Raw genomic sequence first — 23,155 nt, forward strand, 5'->3', positions numbered from 1 at the left:
GAGACCCATGGGGCGGCGCACAATTGGCCAAGCGCCGCCCGGGTTAGGGGGGAGGGTTTGGCCGGCAGGGATGTTCTTGTCCCATCGCGCACTAGCGACTCCTGTGATGGACCGGGTGCAGTGCATGTTGACACGGACGCCAGGTGTACGGTGTTTCCTCTGACACATTGGTGCGGCGGGCTTCAGGGTTAAGTGGGCATTGTGTCAAGAAGCAGTGCGGCTTGGCTGGGTTGTGTTTCGGAGGACTCACAGCTCTCGACTTTTCCTCTCCTGAGTCCGTACGGGAGTTGCAGCGATGGGACATGAATAACTACCAATTGGATACCGTGAAAGTGGGGAGAAAAAGAGGTGTAAAAATAATACAAATTAATACCCTGCACGTAAAAGGACTCTGACCACGAGAAACAAGATTATCTGGTCTGATGAAACCAAGATTCAACTCTTTGGCTTGAATGCCAAGCGCCACGTCTGGAGGAAACCAGGCACTGCTCATTACCTGGCCAATACCATCCCTACATTGAAGCATGGTGGTTGCAGCATCATGCTGTGGGGATGTTTTTCAGCGGCAGGGACAGAGAGACTAGTCAAGATCGAGGGAAAGATGAACGAAAATCTGCTCCAGAGCGCTCAGGACCTCAGACTGGGGCGAAGGTTCATCTTCCAACAGGACAACGACCCTAAGCAAACAGCCAAGACACAGGAGTGGCTTCGGGACAAGTCTTTGAATGTCCTTGGGTGGCCCAGGCAGAGCCCAATCAAACATCTCCGGAGATACCTGAAAATAGCTTTACGGCAACGCTCCCCATCCAACCTGACAGAGCTTGAGAGGATCTGCAAAGAATGGGAGAAACTCCCCAAATACAGGTGTGCCAAGTTTGTAGCATCATACCCAGGGGACGCGAGGCTATCATCGCAGCCAAAGGTGCTTCAACAAAGTACTGAGTAAAGGGTTTGAATACTTATGTAAATGTATTATTTCCATTTTTTTTATTTTATACATTTGTAAAAAACTCTAAAAACCATTTTTTCCTTTGTCATTATGGGGTATTGTGTACATAGATGAGAATAAGGCTGTAACGTAACAAAATTTGGTAAAAGTGAAGGGTTCTGAATACTTTCCGAATGCACTGTATATTTACACTAACGTCACCTAGAGGTACTCTGGTGCTGCTGAAACTGATATAGCTGGCTTTACACTAACGTCACCTAGAGGTACATGTTGAATACTGTATGCGCTTGCAATGATGGAATCTGATCAATTCAACTCAGAAAATAGTTCAGTTTAACTCCCCTTCTTGCGCTTTATTGAGATTAAAATTACATTATGTTGGAGGATTTTCAGTTGCATTACCTTTCCACTTAAACTGAGTACAAGCAAATTATATATTTTTAGTTGTCCAAGTCAGTGGTTCCTAAACTGTCGGCGCTGCGAGGGTCAGCGCGGGGCTCCCCACCACCCCCAAAATAATTATGGAAGGGGGTCCGATTGAAAAAGTTTGGGAACCACTGGTCTAAATGTTATTTTGTAGAAAAATAACATTTACATTTGTGAAAACATTCTTTCTCTGATCTGTTTCCATGATTATATAACACATCAACTTACTACTGGATCAAGACTGATTCTGACACTCAGCAGCTAACACTGTACAAAAACAGAGTTTTATTTTCTTGTGAATTAGCTATGACTGTCTGTATTCATACACCATGTGACGGGTTTGGTCCTGGTCTGTCTGCTGTCGGACAGAACGAACCCACAACGACCACAGGGTGGTGCTGCTGTCTCAAGTCACTCTCTCAGGTCTAGTCCGTTTTGTTCCAAAAAAACTAAAAAAAGTTCCGACAGACTTTCATTCCGACTCAAGGGCTGGTTTCCCGGACCTGGTAGGGAGAACATCCACTCAGAACTCATCCCTGGTCACCAGTGGCATGGAAAATGGCTTCTTTAACAAACCATTGTACATTAACCTCAACCAAAGTAAACATTTTGGATTAATATTCCACTCCTTTACAGCGGACTGGTCTGGGAGCAGCCTCCGAAGCCAGAGGGGAGGTTTCAGACAAAAATAATACAATCATCCATGTGTAGGAGGGGCGTAGGAAGGCAGCAGAGCGCTAGGCCGTGGCCTCGATGGTGCATTCTTTAGCCAGGTGACCAGACTTTCCACAGTTGTAGCAGTTGACTTCGCTGGCCTTGCTGCACTGGACGGCAACATGGCCGATCTCACCACACCTGGTGGGAGAGAGATGAGGTTTAGCTAAGACAAGGGAGAGTTTTCAAGATGGAAGCACAGTAATGAGTCCGTGTTAGTCTTCAGAAAGCACAGTCCGTTTACCATGTGGCTTTAACAAGTCGATGAGAAAGGGACAGGTCAGAGACGGCACATCCAGGACTCCCCAGTAACACTTCACTACTTTGTTTAAAAATATAGATATTTTGTAAAATGTTCTTAAAAATGTTTTTTACTTGTATATTTTCCTTTATAGGGGACAGAGACAGAGGATAGATTGGAGAGAATTTTGTACCAGAAGGAGCGTGGACCGGTCCCTAACCCACACAGTACCTGTGTGTTAACTCACCTGAGAGCCCTTCTGGATGTGTATATGTGTTAACTCACCTGTAACATTTGACCTTCTCACAGCCCTTCTGGATGTGTGTTAACTCACCTGTAACATTTGACCTTCTCACAGCCCTTCTGGGTGTGTGTTAACTCACCTGTAACATTTGACCTTCTCACAGCCCTTCTGGGTGTGTGTTAACTCACCTGTAACATTTGACCTTCTCACAGCCCTTCTGGGTGTGTGTTAACTCACCTGTAACATTTGACCTTCTCACAGCCCTTCTGGATGTGTGTTAACTCACCTGTAACATTTGACCTTCTCACAGCCCTTCTGGATGTGTGTTAACTCACCTGTAACATTTGACCTTCTCACAGCCCTTCTGGATGTGTATATGTGTTAATTCACATGTAACATTTGATCTTCTCACAGCCCTTCTGGATGTGTGTTAACTCACCTGTAACATTTGACCTTCTCACAGCCCTTCTGGATGTGTCCGAAGCCTCCACACGAGTAGCACTTCTGCTCGTTGGCGTGGTCACAGTCTCGGGCCACGTGGCCGGCCTTGCCACAGTTATAACAGACCTGCATTATAACATAAGGCTCCAGTCACGCGGCCAACCCTGCCCGAGTTATAACATTATAAACACACCGGCCTCGCCCTGACACACCGGCCTCGCCCTGACACACCGGCCTCGCCCTGACACACCGGCCTCGCCCTGACACACCGGCCTCGCCCTGACACACCGGCCTCGCCCTGACACACCGGCCTCGCCCTGACACACCGGCCTCGCCCTAGTTCTAACACTACAACACACCAGCCTCGCCCTAGTTCTAACACTACAACACACCGGCCTCGCCCTGACACACCGGCCTCACCCTAGTTCTAACACTACAACACACCAGCCTCACCCTAGTTCTAACACACCGGCCTCGCCCTAGTTCTAACACACCGGCCTCACCCTAGTTCTAACACACCGGCCTCGCCCTAGTTCTAACACTACAACACACCAACCTCACCCTAGTTCTAACACACTAGCCTCACCCTAGTTCTAACACACCGGCCACACCCTAGTTCTAACACACCAGCCTCACCCTAGTTCTAACACTACAACACACCGGCCTCACCCTAGTTCTAACACACCAGCCTCACCCTAGTTCTAACACACCAGCCTCACCCTAGTTCTAACACACCAGCCTCACCCTAGTTCTAACACACCAGCCTCACCCTAGTTCTAACACACCAGCCTCACCCTAGTTCTAACACACCAGCCTCACCCTAGTTCTAACACTAACACTACAACACACCAGCCTCACCCTAGTTCTAACACTACAACAAACCAGCCTCACCCTAGTTCTAACACTACAACACACCGGCCTCACCCTAGTTCTAACACTACAACACACCAGCCTCACCCTAGTTCTAACACACCGGCCACACCCTAGTTCTAACACACCAGCCTCACCCTAGTTCTAACACTACAACAAACCAGCCTCACCCTAGTTCTAACACTACAACACACCAGCCTCACCCTAGTTCTAACACTACAACACACCAGCCTCACCCTAGTTCTAACATACCAGCCTCACCCTAGTTCTAACACTACAACACACCAGCCTCACCCTAGTTCTAACACACCAGCCTCGCCATAGTTCTAACATACTAGCCTCACCCTAGTTCTAACACACCAGCCTCACCCTAGTTCTAACACACTAGCCTCACCCTAGTTCTAACACACTAGCCTCACCCTAGTTCTAACACACTAGCCTCACCCTAGTTCTAACACACCAGCCTCACCCTAGTTCTAACACACCAGCCTCACCCTAGTTCTAACACACCAGCCTCACCCTAGTTCTAACACACTAGCCTCACCCTAGTTCTAACACACTAGCCTCACCCTAGATCTAACACACCAGCCTCACCCTAGTTCTAACACACTGGCCTCACCCTAGTTCTAACACTACAACACACCAGCCTCACCCTAGTTCTAACACTACAACACACCAGCCTCACCCTAGTTCTAACACTACAACACACCGGCCTCACCCTAGTTCTAACACTACAACACACCGGCCTCACCCTAGTTCTAACACTACAACACACCAGCCTCACCCTAGTTCTAACACTACAACACACCAGCCTCACCCTAGTTCTAACACACCGGCCACACCCTAGTTCTAACACACCAGCCTCACCCTAGTTCTAACACTACAACACACCGGCCTCACCCTAGTTCTAACACTACAACACACCAGCCTCACCCTAGTTCTAACACACCGGCCACACCCTAGTTCTAACACACCAGCCTCACCCTAGTTCTAACACTACAACACACCAGCCTCACCCTAGTTCTAACACACCGGCCTCACCCTAGTTCTAACACTACAACACACCAGCCTCACCCTAGTTCTAACACACCGGCCACACCCTAGTTCTAACACACCAGCCTCACCCTAGTTCTAACACTACAACACACCAGCCTCACCCTAGTTCTAACACTACAACACACCGGCCACACCCTAGTTCTAACACACCAGCCTCGCCCTAGTCCTAACACTACAACCCACCAGCCTCACCCTAGTTCTAACACTACAACACACCAGCCTCACCCTAGTTCTAACACTACAACACACCAGCCTCACCCTAGTTCTAACATACCAGCCTCACCCTAGTTCTAACACTACAACACACCAGCCTCACCCTAGTTCTAACACACCAGCCTCGCCATAGTTCTAACATACTAGCCTCACCCTAGTTCTAACACACCAGCCTCACCCTAGTTCTAACACACTAGCCTCACCCTAGTTCTAACACACTAGCCTCACCCTAGTTCTAACACACTAGCCTCACCCTAGTTCTAACACACCAGCCTCACCCTAGTTCTAACACACCAGCCTAACCCTAGTTCTAACACACCAGCCTCACCCTAGTTCTAACACACCAGCCTCACCCTAATTCTAACACACCAGCCTCACCCTAGTTCTAACACACCAGCCTCACCCTAGTTCTAACACTAACACTACAACACACCAGCCTCACCCTAGTTCTAACACTACAACAAACCAGCCTCACCCTAGTTCTAACACTACAACACACCAGCCTCACCCTAGTTCTAACACTACAACACACCAGCCTCGCCCTAGTTCTAACACACCAGCCTCGCCATAGCTCTAACACACCTGTTCCCTCTCCTTCTTGGGCTCCTTACAGTCTCTGGAGATGTGTCCTCCACGACCACAGTTATAGCACGCTGGGATGGAAGAATCACCAGAGGAACAAGTTACTTATGACAAAGCAATACTTCCTGTAGAGCAGGTGTTGAGATGCTCACCATCCTCAGTCCTCTCACAGTCCCTGGCGACATGCCCAGGCTCGCCACAGCGATAGCAGAACAGATCTGAGGAAAAGGAATAAAATTATTAAATTAACATTACTTTGCCAGTTCAAAAAAATCAAAAGAATAGGAATAGATTTAGAAGTCAGCACATGACCAGAGTTGTTAGCACACTCAGAGCTAGCCAGGGCCGCGCTCAGGAAGACCAAACAGGACAGAAAGCTTGAAACTGAGTTACATGGGGAGGTAGAAAACTACAAGACTGTTCACGTTCAGTTTCAAAGTGAGCCGTACTGAACACAGTAGTCAATACCTTACCTTTCCCCGTCTATTGATCACTACCCTGTAATGTAGTCAGTACCTTACCCCGTCTATTGATCACTACCCTGTAATGTAGTCAATACCTTACCTTTCCCCGTCTATTGATCACTACCCTGTAATGTAGTCAGTACCTTTCCCCGTCTATTGATCACTACCCTGTAATGTAGTCAGTACCTTACCTTTCCCCGTCTATTGATCACTACCCTGTAATGTAGTCAGTACCTTACCTTTCCCCGTCTATTGATCACTACCCTGTAATGTAGTCAGTACCTTTCCCCATCTATTGATCACTACCCTGTAATGTAGTCAGTACCTTACCCCGTCTATAGATCACTACCCTGTAATGTAGTCAGTACCTTTCCCCATCTATTGATCACTACCCTGTAATGTAGTCAGTACCTTACCCCGTCTATTGATCACTACCCTGTAATGTGGTCAGTACCTTACCTTTCCCCGTCTATTGATCACTACCCTGTAATGTAGTCAGTACCTTTCCCCATCTATTGATCACTACCCTGTAATGTAGTCAGTACCTTACCTTACCCCGTCTATTGATCACTACCCTGTAATGTAGTCAGTACCTTACCTTACCCCGTCTATTGATCACTACCCTGTAATGTAGTCAGTACCTTACCTTACCCCATCTATTGATCACTACCCTGTAATGTAGTCAGTACCTTACCTTTCCCCGTCTATTGATCACTACCCTGTAATGTAGTCAGTACCTTACCCCGTCTATAGATCACTACCCTGTAATGTAGTCAGTACCTTTCCCCATCTATTGATCACTACCCTGTAATGTAGTCAGTACTTTTCCCCGTCTATTGATCACTACCCTGTAATGTAGTCAGTACCTTTCCCCATCTATTGATCACTACCCTGTAATGTAGTCAATACCTTACCCCGTCTATTGATCACTACCCTGTAATGTAGTCAGTACCTTTCCCCGTCTATTGATCACTACCCTGTAATGTAGTCAGTACCTTTCCCCGTCTATTGATCACTACCCTGTAATGTAGTCAGTACCTTACCCCGTCTATTGATCACTACCCTGTAATGTAGTCAGTACCTTACCCCGTCTATTGATAACTACCCTGTAATGTAGTCAGTACCTTTCCCCATCTATTGATCACTACCCTGTAATGTAGTCAGTACCTTACCCCGTCTATTGATCACTACCCTGTAATGTAGTCAGTACCTTACCTTACCCCGTCTATTGATCACTACCCTGTAATGTAGTCAGTACCTTACCTTTCCCCGTCTATTGATCACTACCCTGTAATGTAGTCAGTACCTTACCTTTCCCCGTCTATTGATCACTACCCTGTAATGTAGTCAATACCTTTCCCCGTCTATTGATCACTACCCTGTAATGTAGTCAGTACCTTACCTTTCCCCCTCTATTGATCACTACCCTGTAATGTAGTCAGTACCTTACCCCGTCTATTGATCACTACCCTGTAATGTAGTCAGTACCTTTCCCCGTCTATTGATCACTACCCTGTAATGTAGTCAGTACCTTACCTTACCCCGTCTATTGATCACTACCCTGTAATGTAGTCAGTACCTTTCCCCGTCTATTGATCACTACCCTGTAATGTAGTCAGTACCTTACCCCGTCTATTGATCACTACCCTGTAATGTAGTCAGTACCTTTCCCCGTCTATTGATCACTACCCTGTAATGTAGTCAGTACCTTTCCCCGTCTATTGATCACTACCCTGTAATGTAGTCAGTACCTTTCCCCATCTATTGATCACTACCCTGTAATGTAGTCAATACCTTACCTTTCCCCGTCTATTGATCACTACCCTGTAATGTAGTCAGTACCTTTCCCCGTCTATTGATCACTACCCTGTAATGTAGTCAGTACCTTACCTTACCCCGTCTATTGATCACTACCCTGTAATGTAGTCAGTACCTTACCTTTCCCCGTCTATTGATCACTACCCTGTAATGTAGTCAGTACCTTACCCCGTCTATTGATCACTACCCTGTAATGTAGTCAGTACCTTTCCCCGTCTATTGATCACTACCCTGTAATGTAGTCAGTACCTTTCCCCATCTATTGATCACTACCCTGTAATGTAGTCAGTACCTTACCCCGTCTATTGATCACTACCCTGTAATGTAGTCAGTACCTTTCCCCATCTATTGATCACTACCCTGTAATGTAGTCAGTACCTTACCCCATCTATTAATCACTACCCTGTAATGTAGTCAGTACCTTTCCCCGTCTATTGATCACTACCCTGTAATGTAGTCAGTACCTTTCCCCGTCTATTGATCACTACCCTGTAATGTAGTCAGTACCTTACCTTTCCCCGTCTATTGATCACTACCCTGTAATGTAGTCAGTACCTTACCCCGTCTATTAATCACTACCCTGTAATGTAGTCAGTACCTTACCTTTCCCCATCTATTGATCACTACCCTGTAATGTAGTCAGTACCTTTCCCCATCTATTGATCACTACCCTGTAATGTAGTCAGTACCTTACCTTTCCCCGTCTATTGATCACTACCCTGTAATGTAGTCAGTACCTTACCTTTCCCCATCTATTGATCACTACCCTGTAATGTAGTCAGTACCTTTCCCCGTCTATTGATCACTACCCTGTAATGTAGTCAGTACCTTTCCCCGTCTATTGATCACTACCCTGTAATGTAGTCAGTACCTTTCCCCGTCTATTGATCACTACCCTGTAATGTAGTCAGTACCTTTCCCCGTCTATTGATCACTACCCTGTAATGTAGTCAATACCTTACCTTTCCCCGTCTATTGATCACTACCCTGTAATGTAGTCAGTACCTTTCCCCATCTATTGATCACTACCCTGTAATGTAGTCAATACCTTTCCCCGTCTATTGATCACTACCCTGTAATGTAGTCAGTACCTTTCCCCGTCTATTGATCACTACCCTGTAATGTAGTCAGTACCTTACCTTACCCCGTCTATTGATCACTACCCTGTAATGTAGTCAATACCTTTCCCCGTCTATTGATCACTACCCTGTAATGTAGTCAATACCTTACCTTTCCCCATCTATTGATCACTACCCTGTAATGTAGTCAGTACCTTTCCCCATCTATTGATCACTACCCTGTAATGTAGTCAGTACCTTACCTTACCCCGTCTATTGATCACTACCCTGTAATGTAGTCAGTACCTTACCTTTCCCCATCTATTGATCACTACCCTGTAATGTAGTCAGTACCTTTCCCCGTCTATTGATCACTACCCTGTAATGTAGTCAGTACCTTTCCCCGTCTATTGATCACTACCCTGTAATGTAGTCAGTACCTTTCCCCGTCTATTGATCACTACCCTGTAATGTAGTCAGTACCTTTCCCCGTCTATTGATCACTACCCTGTAATGTAGTCAGTACCTTTCCCCGTCTATTGATCACTACCCTGTAATGTAGTCAGTACCTTACCTTACCCCGTCTATTGATCACTACCCTGTAATGTAGTCAGTACCTTACCTTACCCCGTCTATTGATCACTACCCTGTAATGTAGTCAGTACCTTACCTTTCCCCGTCTATTGATCACTACCCTGTAATGTAGTCAATACCTTACCTTTCCCCATCTATTGATCACTACCCTGTAATGTAGTCAGTACCTTTCCCCATCTATTGATCACTACCCTGTAATGTAGTCAGTACCTTACCTTACCCCGTCTATTGATCACTACCCTGTAATGTAGTCAGTACCTTACCTTTCCCCATCTATTGATCACTACCCTGTAATGTAGTCAGTACCTTACCTTTCACCATCTATTGATCACTACCCTGTAATGTAGTCAGTACCTTTCCCCGTATATTGATCACTACCCTGTAATGTAGTCAGTACCTTTCCCCGTCTATTGATCACTACCCTGTAATGTAGTCAGTACCTTTCCCCGTCTATTGATCACTACCCTGTAATGTAGTCAGTACCTTTCCCCGTCTATTGATCACTACCCTGTAATGTAGTCAGTACCTTACCTTTCCCCGTCTATTGATCACTACCCTGTAATGTAGTCAGTACCTTTCCCCGTCTATTGATCACTACCCTGTAATGTAGTCAGTACCTTACCTTACCCCGTCTATTGATCACTACCCTGTAATGTAGTCAGTACCTTACCTTTCCCCGTCTATTGATCACTACCCTGTAATGTAGTCAATACCTTACCTTACCCCGTCTATTGATCACTACCCTGTAATGTAGTCAGTACCTTTCCCCGTCTATTGATCACTACCCTGTAATGTAGTCAGTACCTTTCCCCATCTATTGATCACTACCCTGTAATGTAGTCAATACCTTACCCCGTCTATTGATCACTACCCTGTAATGTAGTCAATACCTTACCTTACCCCGTCTATTGATCACTACCCTGTAATGTAGTCAGTACCTTACCTTTCCCCATCTATTGATCACTACCCTGTAATGTAGTCAGTACCTTTCCCCGTCTATTGATCACTACCCTGTAATGTAGTCAGTACCTTACCTTTCCCCGTCTATTGATCACTACCCTGTAATGTAGTCAGTACCTTTCCCCGTCTATTGATCACTACCCTGTAATGTAGTCAGTACCTTACCCCGTCTATTGATCACTACCCTGTAATGTAGTCAGTACCTTACCCCGTCTATTGATCACTAACCTGTAATGTAGTCAGTACCTTACCCCGTCTATTGATCACTACCCTGTAATGTAGTCAGTACCTTTCCCCGTCTATTGATCACTACCCTGTAATGTAGTCAGTACCTTTCCCCATCTATTGATCACTACCCTGTAATGTAGTCAGTACCTTTCCCCATCTATTGATCACTACCCTGTAATGTAGTCAGTACCTTTCACCGTCTATTGATCACTACCCTGTAATGTAGTCAGTACCTTACCTTTCCCCGTCTATTGATCACTACCCTGTAATGTAGTCAGTACCTTTCCCAGTCTATTGATCACTACCCTGTAATGTAGTCAGTACCTTACCTTTCCCCCTCTATTGATCACTACCCTGTAATGTAGTCAGTACCTTACCCCGTCTATTGATCACTACCCTGTAATGTAGTCAGTACCTTACCCCGTCTATTGATCACTACCCTGTAATGTAGTCAGTACCTTTCCCCGTCTATTGATCACTACCCTGTAATGTAGTCAGTACCTTTCCCCGTCTATTGATCACTACCCTGTAATGTAGTCAGTGCCTTACCTTTCCCTGTCTATTGATCACTACCCTGTAATGTAGTCAGTACCTTACCTTTCCCCGTCTATTGATCACTACCCTGTAATGTAGTCAGTACCTTTCCCCGTCTATTGATCACTACCCTGTAATGTCGTCAGTACCTTTCCCCATCTATTGATCACTACCCTGTAATGTAGTCAATACCTTACCTTACCCCATCTATTGATCACTACCCTGTAATGTAGTCAGTACCTTACCTTACCACGTCTATTGATCACTACCCTGTAATGTAGTCAGTACCTTACCCCGTCTATTGAACACTACCCTGTAATGTAGTCAGTACCTTACCTTACCCCGTCTATTGATCACTACCCTGTAATGTAGTCAGTACCTTTCCCCGTCTATTGATCACTACCCTGTAATGTAGTCAGTACCTTTCCCCGTCTATTGATCACTACCCTGTAATGTAGTCAGTACCTTACCTTACCCCGTCTATTGATCACTACCCTGTAATGTAGTCAGAACCTTACCTTACCCCGTCTATTGATCACTACCCTGTAATGTAGTCAGTACCTTTCCCCATCTATTGATCACTACCCTGTAATGTAGTCAGTACCTTTCCCCGTCTATTGATCACTACCCTGTAATGTAGTCAGTACCTTTCCCCGTCTATTGATCACTACCCTGTAATGTAGTCAGTACCTTTCCCCGTCTATTGATCACTACCCTGTAATGTAGTCAGTACCTTACCCCGTCTATTGATCACTACCCTGTAATGTAGTCAGTACCTTACCCCGTCTATTGATCACTACCCTGTAATGTAGTCAGTACCTTTCCCCGTCTATTGATCACTACCCTGTAATGTAGTCAGTACCTTTCCCCATCTATTGATCACTACCCTGTAATGTAGTCAGTACCTTACCTTTCCCCATCTATTGATCACTACCCTGTAATGTAGTCAGTACCTTTCCCCGTCTATTGATCACTACCCTGTAATGTAGTCAGTACCTTTCCCCGTCTATTGATCACTACCCTGTAATGTAGTCAGTACCTTTCCTTTCCCGTCTATTGATCACTACCCTGTAATGTAGTCAGTACCTTACCTTTCCCCGTCTATTGATCACTACCCTGTAATGTAGTCAGTACCTTTCCCCGTCTATTGATCACTACCCTGTAATGTAGTCAGTACCTTACCTTTCCCTGTCTATTGATCACTACCCTGTAATGTAGTCAGTACCTTTCCCCGTCTATTGATCACTACCCTGTAATGTAGTCAGTACCTTTCCCCGTCTATTGATCACTACCCTGTAATGTAGTCAGTACCTTTCCCCGTCTATTGATCACTACCCTGTAATGTAGTCAGTACTTTACCCCGTCTATTGATCACTACCCTGTAATGTAGTCAGTACCTTTCCCCGTCTATTGATCACTACCCTGTAATGTAGTCAGTACCTTTCCCCGTCTATTGATCACTACCCTGTAATGTAGTCAGTACCTTTCCCCGTCTATTGATCACTACCCTGTAATGTAGTCAGTACCTTACCTTACCCCGTCTATTGATCACTACCCTGTAATGTAGTCAGTACCTTACCCCGTCTATTGATCACTACCCTGTAATGTAGTCAGTACCTTACCTCCCCGTCTATTGATCACTACCCTGTAATGTAGTCAGTACCTTTCCCCGTCTATTGATCACTACCCTGTAATGTAGTCAGTACCTTACCCCGTCTATTGATCACTACCCTGTAATGTAGTCAGTACCTTACCCCGTCTATTGATCACTACCCTGTAATGTAGTCAGTACCTTACCTTTCCCCATCTATTGATCACTACCCTGTAATGTAGTCAGTACCTTTCCCCGTCTATTGATCACTACCCTGTAATGTAGTCAGTACCTTTCCACGTCTATTGATCACTACCCTGTAATGTAGTCAGTACCTTTCCCCCTCTATTGATCACTACCCTGTAATGTAGTCAGTACCTTACCCCGTCTATTGATCACTACCCTGTAATGTAGTCAGAACCTTACCTTACCCCGTCTATTGATCACTACCCTGTAATGTAGTCAGTACCTTTCCCCATCTATTGATCACTACCCTGTAATGTAGTCAGTACCTTACCCCGTCTATTGATCACTACCCTGTAATGTAGTCAGTACCTTACCCCGTCTATTGATCACTACCCTGTAATGTAGTCAGTACCTTTCCCCGTCTATTGATCACTACCCTGTAATGTAGTCAGTACCTTACCCCATCTATTGATCACTACCCTGTAATGTAGTCAGTACCTTACCTTACCCCATCTATTGATCACTACCCTGTAATGTAGTCAGTACCTTTCCCCATCTATTGATCACTACCCTGTAATGTAGTCAGTACCTTACCCCGTCTATTGATCACTACCCTGTAATGTAGTCAGTACCTTACCTTTCCCCGTCTATTGATCACTACCCTGTAATGTAGTCAGTACCTTACCCCGTCTATTGATCACTACCCTGTAATGTAGTCAGTACCTTTCACCGTCTATTGATCACTACCCTGTAATGTAGTCAGTACCTTTCCCCATCTATTGATCACTACCCTGTAATGTAGTCAGTACCTTACCCCGTCTATTGATCACTACCCTGTAATGTAGTCAGTACCTTACCTTTCCCCGTCTATTGATCACTACCCTGTAATGTAGTCAGTACCTTACCTTTCCCCGTCTATTGATCACTACCCTGTAATGTAGTCAGTACCTTTCCCCGTCTATTGATCACTACCCTGTAATGTAGTCAGTACCTTTCCCCATCTATTGATCACTACCCTGTAATGTAGTCAATACCTTACCTTTCCCCGTCTATTGATCACTACCCTGTAATGTAGTCAGTACCTTTCCCCATCTATTGATCACTACCCTGTAATGTAGTCAGTACCTTTCCCCATCTATTGATCACTACCCTGTAATGTAGTCAATACCTTACCTTTCCCCGTCTATTGATCACTACCCTGTAATGTAGTCAGTACCTTACCCCGTCTATTGATCACTACCCTGTAATGTAGTCAGTACCTTTCCCCCTCTATTGATCACTACCCTGTAATGTAGTCAGTACCTTACCCCGTCTATTGATCACTACCCTGTAATGTAGTCAGTACCTTACCCCGTCTATTGATCACTACCCTGTAATGTAGTCAGTACCTTTCCCCATCTATTGATCACTACCCTGTAATGTAGTCAGTACCTTACCCCGTCTATTGATCACTACCCTGTAATGTAGTCAGTACCTTACCCCGTCTATTGATCACTACCCTGTAATGTAGTCAGTACCTTTCCCCGTCTATTGATCACTACCCTGTAATGTAGTCAGTACCTTACCCCATCTATTGATCACTACCCTGTAATGTAGTCAGTACCTTACCTTACCCCATCTATTGATCACTACCCTGTAATGTAGTCAGTACCTTTCCCCATCTATTGATCACTACCCTGTAATGTAGTCAGTACCTTACCCCGTCTATTGATCACTACCCTGTAATGTAGTCAGTACCTTACCTTTCCCCGTCTATTGATCACTACCCTGTAATGTAGTCAGTACCTTACCCCGTCTATTGATCACTACCCTGTAATGTAGTCAGTACCTTTCACCGTCTATTGATCACTACCCTGTAATGTAGTCAGTACCTTTCCCCATCTATTGATCACTACCCTGTAATGTAGTCAGTACCTTACCCCGTCTATTGATCACTACCCTGTAATGTAGTCAGTACCTTACCTTTCCCCGTCTATTGATCACTACCCTGTAATGTAGTCAGTACCTTACCTTTCCCCATCTATTGATCACTACCCTGTAATGTAGTCAGTACCTTTCCCCGTCTATTGATCACTACCCTGTAATGTAGTCAGTACCTTTCCCCATCTATTGATCACTACCCTGTAATGTAGTCAATACCTTACCTTTCCCCGTCTATTGATCACTACCCTGTAATGTAGTCAGTACCTTTCCCCATCTATTGATCACTACCCTGTAATGTAGTCAGTACCTTTCCCCATCTATTGATCACTACCCTGTAATGTAGTCAATACCTTACCTTTCCCCGTCTATTGATCACTACCCTGTAATGTAGTCAGTACCTTACCCCGTCTATTGATCACTACCCTGTAATGTAGTCAGTACCTTTCCCCGTCTATTGATCACTACCCTGTAATGTAGTCAGTACCTTACCTTTCCCCGTCTATTGATCACTACCCTGTAATGTAGTCAGTACCTTACCTTACCCCGTCTATTGATCACTACCCTGTAATGTAGTCAGTACCTTACCCCGTCTATTGATCACTACCCTGTAATGTAGTCAGTACCTTACCTTACCCCGTCTATTGATCACTACCCTGTAATGTAGTCAGTACCTTTCCCCGTCTATTGATCACTACCCTGTAATGTAGTCAGTACCTTACCTTACCCCGTCTATTGATCACTACCCTGTAATGTAGTCAGAACCTTACCTTTCCCCATCTATTGATCACTACCCTGTAATGTAGTCAGATCCTTACCTTACCCCGTCTATTGATCACTACCCTGTAATGTAGTCAGTACCTTTCCCCGTCTATTAATCACTACCCTGTAATGTAGTCAGTACCTTACCTTTCCCCATCTATTGATCACTACCCTGTAATGTAGTCAGTACCTTTCCCCATCTATTGATCACTACCCTGTAATGTAGTCAATACCTTACCTTTCCCCGTCTATTGATCACTACCCTGTAATGTAGTCAGTACCTTACCTTTCCCCGTCTATTGATCACTACCCTGTAATGTAGTCAGTACCTTTCCCCATCTATTGATCACTACCCTGTAATGTAGTCAGTACCTTACCTTACCCCGTCTATTGATCACTACCCTGTAATGTAGTCAGTACCTTTCCCCGTCTATTGATCACTACCCTGTAATGTAGTCAGTACCTTTCCCCGTCTATTGATCACTACCCTGTAATGTAGTCAGTACCTTACCTTTCCCCATCTATTGATCACTACCCTGTAATGTAGTCAGTACCTTACCCCATCTATTGATCACTACCCTGTAATGTAGTCAGTACCTTACCTTTCCCCGTCTATTGATCACTACCCTGTAATGTAGTCAGTACCTTTACCCGTCTATTGATCACTACCCTGTAATGTAGTCAATACCTTACCTTTCCCCCTCTATTGATCACTACCCTGTAATGTAGTCAGTACCTTACCTTTCCCCATCTATTGATCACTACCCTGTAATGTAGTCAGTACCTTTCCCCGTCTATTGATCACTACCCTGTAATGTAGTCAGTACCTTTCCCCGTCTATTGATCACTACCCTGTAATGTAGTCAGTACCTTTCCCCGTCTATTGATCACTACCCTGTAATGTAGTCAGTACCTTACCCCGTCTATTGATCACTACCCTGTAATGTAGTCAGTACCTTACCCCGTCTATTGATCACTACCCTGTAATGTAGTCAGTACCTTTCCCCGTCTATTGATCACTACCCTGTAATGTAGTCAGTACCTTACCCCGTCTATTAATCACTACCCTGTAATGTAGTCAGTACCTTACCTTACCCCGTCTATTGATCACTACCCTGTAATGTAGTCAATACCTTACCTTTCCCCGTCTATTGATCACTACCCTGTAATGTAGTCAGTACCTTTACCCGTCTATTGATCACTACCCTGTAATGTAGTCAATACCTTACCTTTCCCCCTCTATTGATCACTACCCTGTAATGTAGTCAGTACCTTACCTTTCCCCATCTATTGATCACTACCCTGTAATGTAGTCAGTACCTTTCCCCGTCTATTGATCACTACCCAGTAATGTAGTCAGTACCTTACCCCGTCTATTGATCACTACCCTGTAATGTAGTCAGTACCTTACCTTACCCCGTCTATTGATCACTACCCTGTAATGTAGTCAGTACCTTTCCCCGTCTATTGATCACTACCCTGTAATGTAGTCAGTACCTTACCCCGTCTATTGATCACTACCCTGTAATGTAGTCAGTACCTTACCCCGTCTATTGATCACTACCCTGTAATGTAGTCAGTACCTTTCCCCCTCTATTGATCACTACCCTGTAATGTAGTCAGTACCTTACCCCGTCTATTGATCACTACCCTGTAATGTAGTCAGTACCTTACCCCGTCTATTGATCACTACCCTGTAATGTAGTCAGTACCTTACCTTTCCCCGTCTATTGATCACTACCCTGTAATGTAGTCAGTACCTTACCCCGTCTATTGATCACTACCCTGTAATGTAGTCAGTACCTTTCCCCGTCTATTGATCACTACCCTGTAATGTAGTCAGTACCTTACCCCGTCTATTGATCACTACCCTGTAATGTAGTCAGTACCTTTCCCCGTCTATTGATCACTACCCTGTAATGTAGTCAGTACCTTACCCCGTCTATTGAACACTACCCTGTAATGTAGTCAGTACCTTTCCCCGTCTATTGATCACTACCCTGTAATGTAGTCAGTACCTTACCCCGTCTATTGATCACTACCCTGTAATGTAGTCAGTACCTTTCCCCATCTATTGATCACTACCCTGTAATGTAGTCAATACCTTACCTTTCCCCATCTATTGATCACTACCCTGTAATGTAGTCAATACCTTACCTTTCCCCGTCTATTGATCACTACCCTGTAATGTAGTCAGTACCTTACCTTTCCCCGTCTATTGATCACTACCCTGTAATGTAGTCAGTACCTTTCCCCATCTATTGATCACTACCCTGTAATGTAGTCAGTACCTTTCCCCGTCTATTGATCACTACCCTGTAATGTAGTCAGTACCTTACCTTACCCCGTCTATTGATCACTACCCTGTAATGTAGTCAGTACCTTTCCCCATCTATTGATCACTACCCTGTAATGTAGTCAGTACCTTACCTTACCCCGTCTATTGATCACTACCCTGTAATGTAGTCAGTACCTTACCCCGTCTATTGAACACTACCCTGTAATGTAGTCAGTACCTTACCCCGTCTATTGATCACTACCCTGTAATGTAGTCAGTACCTTTCCCCATCTATTGATCACTACCCTGTAATGTAGTCAATACCTTACCCCATCTATTGATCACTACCCTGTAATGTAGTCAGTACCTTACCTTACCCCGTCTATTGATCACTACCCTGTAATGTAGTCAGTACCTTTCCCCATCTATTGATCACTACCCTGTAATGTAGTCAGTACCTTTCCCCATCTATTGATCACTACCCTGTAATGTAGTCAATACCTTACCCCGTCTATTGATCACTACCCTGTAATGTAGTCAGTACCTTACCTTACCCCATCTATTGATCACTACCCTGTAATGTAGTCAGTACCTTACCTTTCCCCGTCTATTGATCACTACCCTGTAATGTAGTCAGTACCTTACCCCGTCTATTGATCACTACCCTGTAATGTAGTCAGTACCTTTCCCCGTCTATTGATCACTACCCTGTAATGTAGTCAGTACCTTACCCTGTCTATTGATCACTACCCTGTAATGTAGTCAGTACCTTACCTTTCCCCGTCTATTGATCACTACCCTGTAATGTAGTCAGTACCTTACCTTTCCCCGTCTATTGATCACTACCCTGTAATGTAGTCAATACCTTACCTTTCCCCCTCCCGCGGCCCTTGCTCCGTCCCCTCCCAGCGCTGGGACAGTTCTTGATCCAGTGGCCGGTGCGGCCGCATCCAAAACACTCATTACTACTCATCTCCACGTGTTCCTACAAGAGAGAGAGACACATACATAGTCAGATCACTAAACCTACAACCTGAGAGACACACACAGATAACCCTAGGGTATTACCAGAGTATGTGAGCGGGGCTGGAGCAGAGCGAGGAGCAGGATTCCCAAAGGATGGCTCATCGGCTTTCTCACCTGCTCCAATTTCGCTCCAGTAGCAACTCACTTCAGGACCTCATGGCATGCCCGCCCCAGCATGCATCTGTAGTCTACTTGTGTGCTTGCTATAGCCCCTTGCTTTAGCTACTGTCATGGAGTTCACTAAATACTTTCCTAAAGAAACACACAGGTGCTAAATCAAGGTGACTTGCAAAGATGAGGACCATGAGCAAGAAGGAGTGCGGTGATGTAGTGTTCATAACTAAAGAATTATTGCGGTATCTGAAAAGTCACGTATCCCAAAAGCATGCTGTGTGCACATGCTAAAAGAAAGGACCGAGGCGAGTAGATAAGTGTGTCATTGTAGCAAAGTACTTAAACTAAAAATCTGATCTCTTAAAACATTTAGTCGGTTTTCGTTTGTAAATTATAGGCTTGAAATAATATAGCCTACATAATTAATTTAGATCCTTCTCAGGCTCCCTTGTCTGGCTCCTGACCTATTTAGAATGAAATTATTATTCTCTTACATTCACCTTTATGTTTATTAAAATACTGTTCATTCGAATCCATATGGTTTGGTTTCAATACTTGATTAAAAAACATGAGCTGGCACACACCCAGAAAAAGTTGTTTGTGTGGAGGCGCTGACTAACAGCGAATAAACTATCAAAATAAAGAAAGCCGCACACTCCATATATAAACTCCCACGATTTTGGGGGTATTTACCAACGTTTCGGCATCACTGTGCTTTCCTCAGGGTAATGGCATGAATACTTGAACACTTAAAAACCAAAAGGTAGGTCCAGGTAATCTCAAAAAGAGATGGGTGTTGGTTAAATTGTGATTTTAATGAATAGCCCTTACACAGACTGGAGGTGTGTTGGGTCATTGTCCTGTTGAAAGACAAATGACAGTGGGACTAAGCCCAAACCAGATGGGATGGCGTATCGCTGCGGAATGCTGTTTATACCCGTGCTGGTTAAGAGTGCCTTGAATTCTGAATAAATCAATGACAGTGTCACCAGCAAAGCACCACCTCCTCCATGCTTCACGGTGGGAACCAAACATGCGGAGATCATTCGTTCACCTACTCTGCGTCTCACAAAGACACGGCTGATGGAACCAAAAATCTCAAATTTGGACTCATCAGACCAAAGGACAGATTTTCACCGGTCTAATGTCCATTGCTTGTGTTTCTTGGCCCAAGCAAGTCTCTTGTTCTTACTGGTGTCCTTGAGAAGTGGTTTCTTTGCAGCAATTCGACCATGAAGGCCTGATTCACACCGTCTCCTCTGAACAGCTGATGTTGAAATGTGTCTGTTACTTGAACTCTGTGAAGCATTTATTTGGGCAGCAATTTCTGAGGCTGGTAACTCTAATGAACTTATCCTCTTCGGCAGAAGTAATTCTGGGTCTTCCTTTCCTGTGGCGGTCCTCATGGGAGCCAGTTTCATCGTAGCGCTTGATGGTTTTTGAGACTTGACGAAACTTTCAAAGTTCTTGAAATGTTCCAGATTAACATGTGAAGGTCAGTCAAAGTAATGATGGACTGTCATTTCTCTTTGCTTATTTGAGCTGTTCTTGCCATAATATAGACTTGGTCTTTTACCAAATAGGGCTATCTTCTGTATACCACCCCTACCTTGTCACAACACAACCGATTGGCTCAAACGCAATAAGGAAAGAAAGAAATTCCCCAAATGTACTTTTAACAAGGCACACCTGTTAATTGAAATGCATTCCAGGTGACTCATGAAGCTGGTTGAGAGAATGCCAAGAGTGTGCAAAGCTGTCATCAAGGCAAAGGGTGGCTACTTTGAAGAATCTCAAATATATTTTGATTTGTATAACACTTTTTTGGTTACTACATGATTCCATATGTGTTGTCTTCTTCACTATTATTCTACAATTTAGAAAATAAAGGAAAACCCTAATATTTATATTTTTCTTAATTCCATTATTTTACTTCTAGATGTGTGTATTGTTGCCTATAACAATTCACCATTTTATTTAAGCTACACTGCTGGAGGTAGGAACAAGCATTTTAGCTCCACCCGCAATAACAACTGATAAATATGTGTATGCGACCAATAAAATGTGATCTGACAATTCATTATCTTTCACAACCAACTTCCAGCATAGTGTGTTAACAAAACATGCTAATGTAGCTCGCAATGGTAAACACACACACAACCAAACCCCCTCAGCAGATTTACAGCATGTCATCAAAGTAAAAAATGTCAACCACAACAAACTAGGATAGTAGCTATGAATTAGGAAGTTATTTCCCACATGAACCCGGACCTCACCGCCCAGGAGCCCGCGTTGGGTCGCCAATACATTAGGAACAGCACCGACCATAACATACCAGTGGATATAGTGAACTAACAGGCTAACTGGGAAGTTATTTCCCACATGAACCCGGACCACGTCGGGTCGCCAATACATTAGGAACAACACCGACCATAACATACCAGTGGATATAGTGAACTAACAGGCTAACTGGGAAGCTACACCAAAACAAAGACGAGATTAATTTTATAACATCATCTAAAAATGTGAGGGCAATATATTTCCAGATTTCTTTCGAGAATAAATCTGCACTGGCAAATGAATAATGAAATCCTGTGGCTTTCCCGCATACTGCCTGTTAGGCCGAAGTGCGCTGTCAGAAAATACATCTAGTTAGAGACGGAAACCACAACAACAGCTCGCTTTGCATTTACATTGTGTTCGTACTTCAGACAGACTCTTTACGACACATGTTAAGTTTATTTAAACATATCTTCCACCGTGTAATTGTTGAGCTGTTTGTCCTTTAACGCAGCCACTCACCTCCTCTACGTGACTGTTCCCGTTTGTTTGTTATCGGTTCCTCCTTTCTGCGTCACACGCGGTTTGGCCCTTCTTCTCCGTGAGCTTTAACGGAGGTTGGTATCCAATAAATGTTACATTACCGCCACCTACTAGACCGGAGTATAACTCCCTTAGACTTAGCTTTTGTTTTTCTTCGTCAAAGAATAAAATAAATAAATTACAAGAAATACCCCACTCGTTACTCCGCTATTTACATTTATTTACATCCACTCAGGCTCCCGAGTGGCGCAGCGGTCTAAGGAACTGCATCTCACTGCAAGAGGCGTCACTACAGTCCCTGGTTTGAATCCAGGCTGTATCACAACCAGCCGTGATTGGGAGTCCCACAGGGCAGCGCACATTTGGCCCAGTGTCGTCCGGGTTTGGCCGGGGTAGGCAGTCATTGTAAATCATTGAATTTGTTCTTAACTGACTTGCCTAGTTAAATAAAGGTTAAATATTGTTTCGTTTTTTAAATCATCAAGCTTCATGTGGTTTTCATTTGTGACGCTATCCTTGATATGATCCTACACATTATCATGTGTGTGCACATGCATCTATCTATCCAATGTTATCATGATTTGTTATAAGAGATATTATACTTTAGTAATCCACAATGACCTGGTGATGTAAAAGTCTAATAAAGACATTATCTTCCATATTCCTACAGATACCTTGTAACTGGAGATTCCTTCAAAACGATTGCCTACAGTTACCGTGTAGGGCACTGCACAGTTCGGTGACCAGAGCCACCTGGGACTGCCTTCTGGGGGAATTCAGGGTGTGAAGGTGTCCTACATAACTTCATGAGGTTGGACAGGAGGGGACCTGCAGCTTGCCGCTGTGTGCCAGAGGAGAGGTCTGCTGCTCTGCAGGATGTTGTACGCGTAACCAATGTGAAATGGCTAGTTAGTTAGCGGTGGTGTAACCGATGTGAAATGGCTAGTTAGTTAGCGGTGGTGTAACCGATGTGAAATGGCTAGTTAGTTAGCGGTGGTGTAACCGATGTGAAATGGCTAGTTAGTTAGCGGTGGTGTAACCGATGTGAAATGGCTAGTTAGTT

At 44.5% G+C, this 23,155-nt stretch overlaps 1 protein-coding gene across 2 annotated transcripts; it reads right to left on the reverse strand.

The window, feature by feature from the left end:
- Window positions 1–1,276: 1,276 nt before the first annotated feature.
- LOC106583855 (CCHC-type zinc finger nucleic acid binding protein) lies at window positions 1,277–22,225 on the reverse strand. 2 transcript variants are annotated; one of them, XM_045705078.2, is made up of 6 exons: window positions 22,072–22,225; window positions 19,000–19,114; window positions 5,889–5,954; window positions 5,737–5,807; window positions 3,014–3,141; window positions 1,277–2,230 (listed from the first exon to the last, which is right to left on the reverse strand). In XM_045705078.2, exons 2-6 carry the CDS (start codon window positions 19,100–19,102, stop codon window positions 2,113–2,115), a joined length of 486 nt encoding a protein of 161 aa, XP_045561034.2. In that variant the 5' UTR covers window positions 19,103–19,114; window positions 22,072–22,225; the 3' UTR covers window positions 1,277–2,112. The 2 variants fall into 2 exon arrangements, with proteins under 2 accessions (XP_045561034.2, XP_045561035.1); XM_045705079.2 differs by lacking the exon at window positions 5,737–5,807.
- Between the last annotated feature and the right edge of the window lie 930 nt (window positions 22,226–23,155).

This window comes from Salmo salar, chromosome 22 (genome assembly GCF_965601325.2).
Source record: "Salmo salar chromosome 22, fSalSal1, whole genome shotgun sequence".
Classification (NCBI taxonomy): Eukaryota; Metazoa; Chordata; class Actinopteri; order Salmoniformes; family Salmonidae; genus Salmo; species Salmo salar.

Excerpts from the sequence above, each read along its gene's own strand:
- LOC106583855 (XM_045705078.2), bottom strand. The coding sequence starts at position 19,102 with ATGAGTAGTAATGAGTGTTTTGGATGCGGCCGCACCGGCCACTGGATC. Across the intron at positions 5,808-5,888 it reads CTGTGAGAGGACTGAGGATG|CGTGCTATAACTGTGGTCGT; the intron begins GTGAGCATCTCA and ends CTTCCATCCCAG. Across the intron at positions 3,142-5,736 it reads CCAAGAAGGAGAGGGAACAG|GTCTGTTATAACTGTGGCAA; the intron begins GTGTGTTAGAGC and ends GTTATAATGCAG.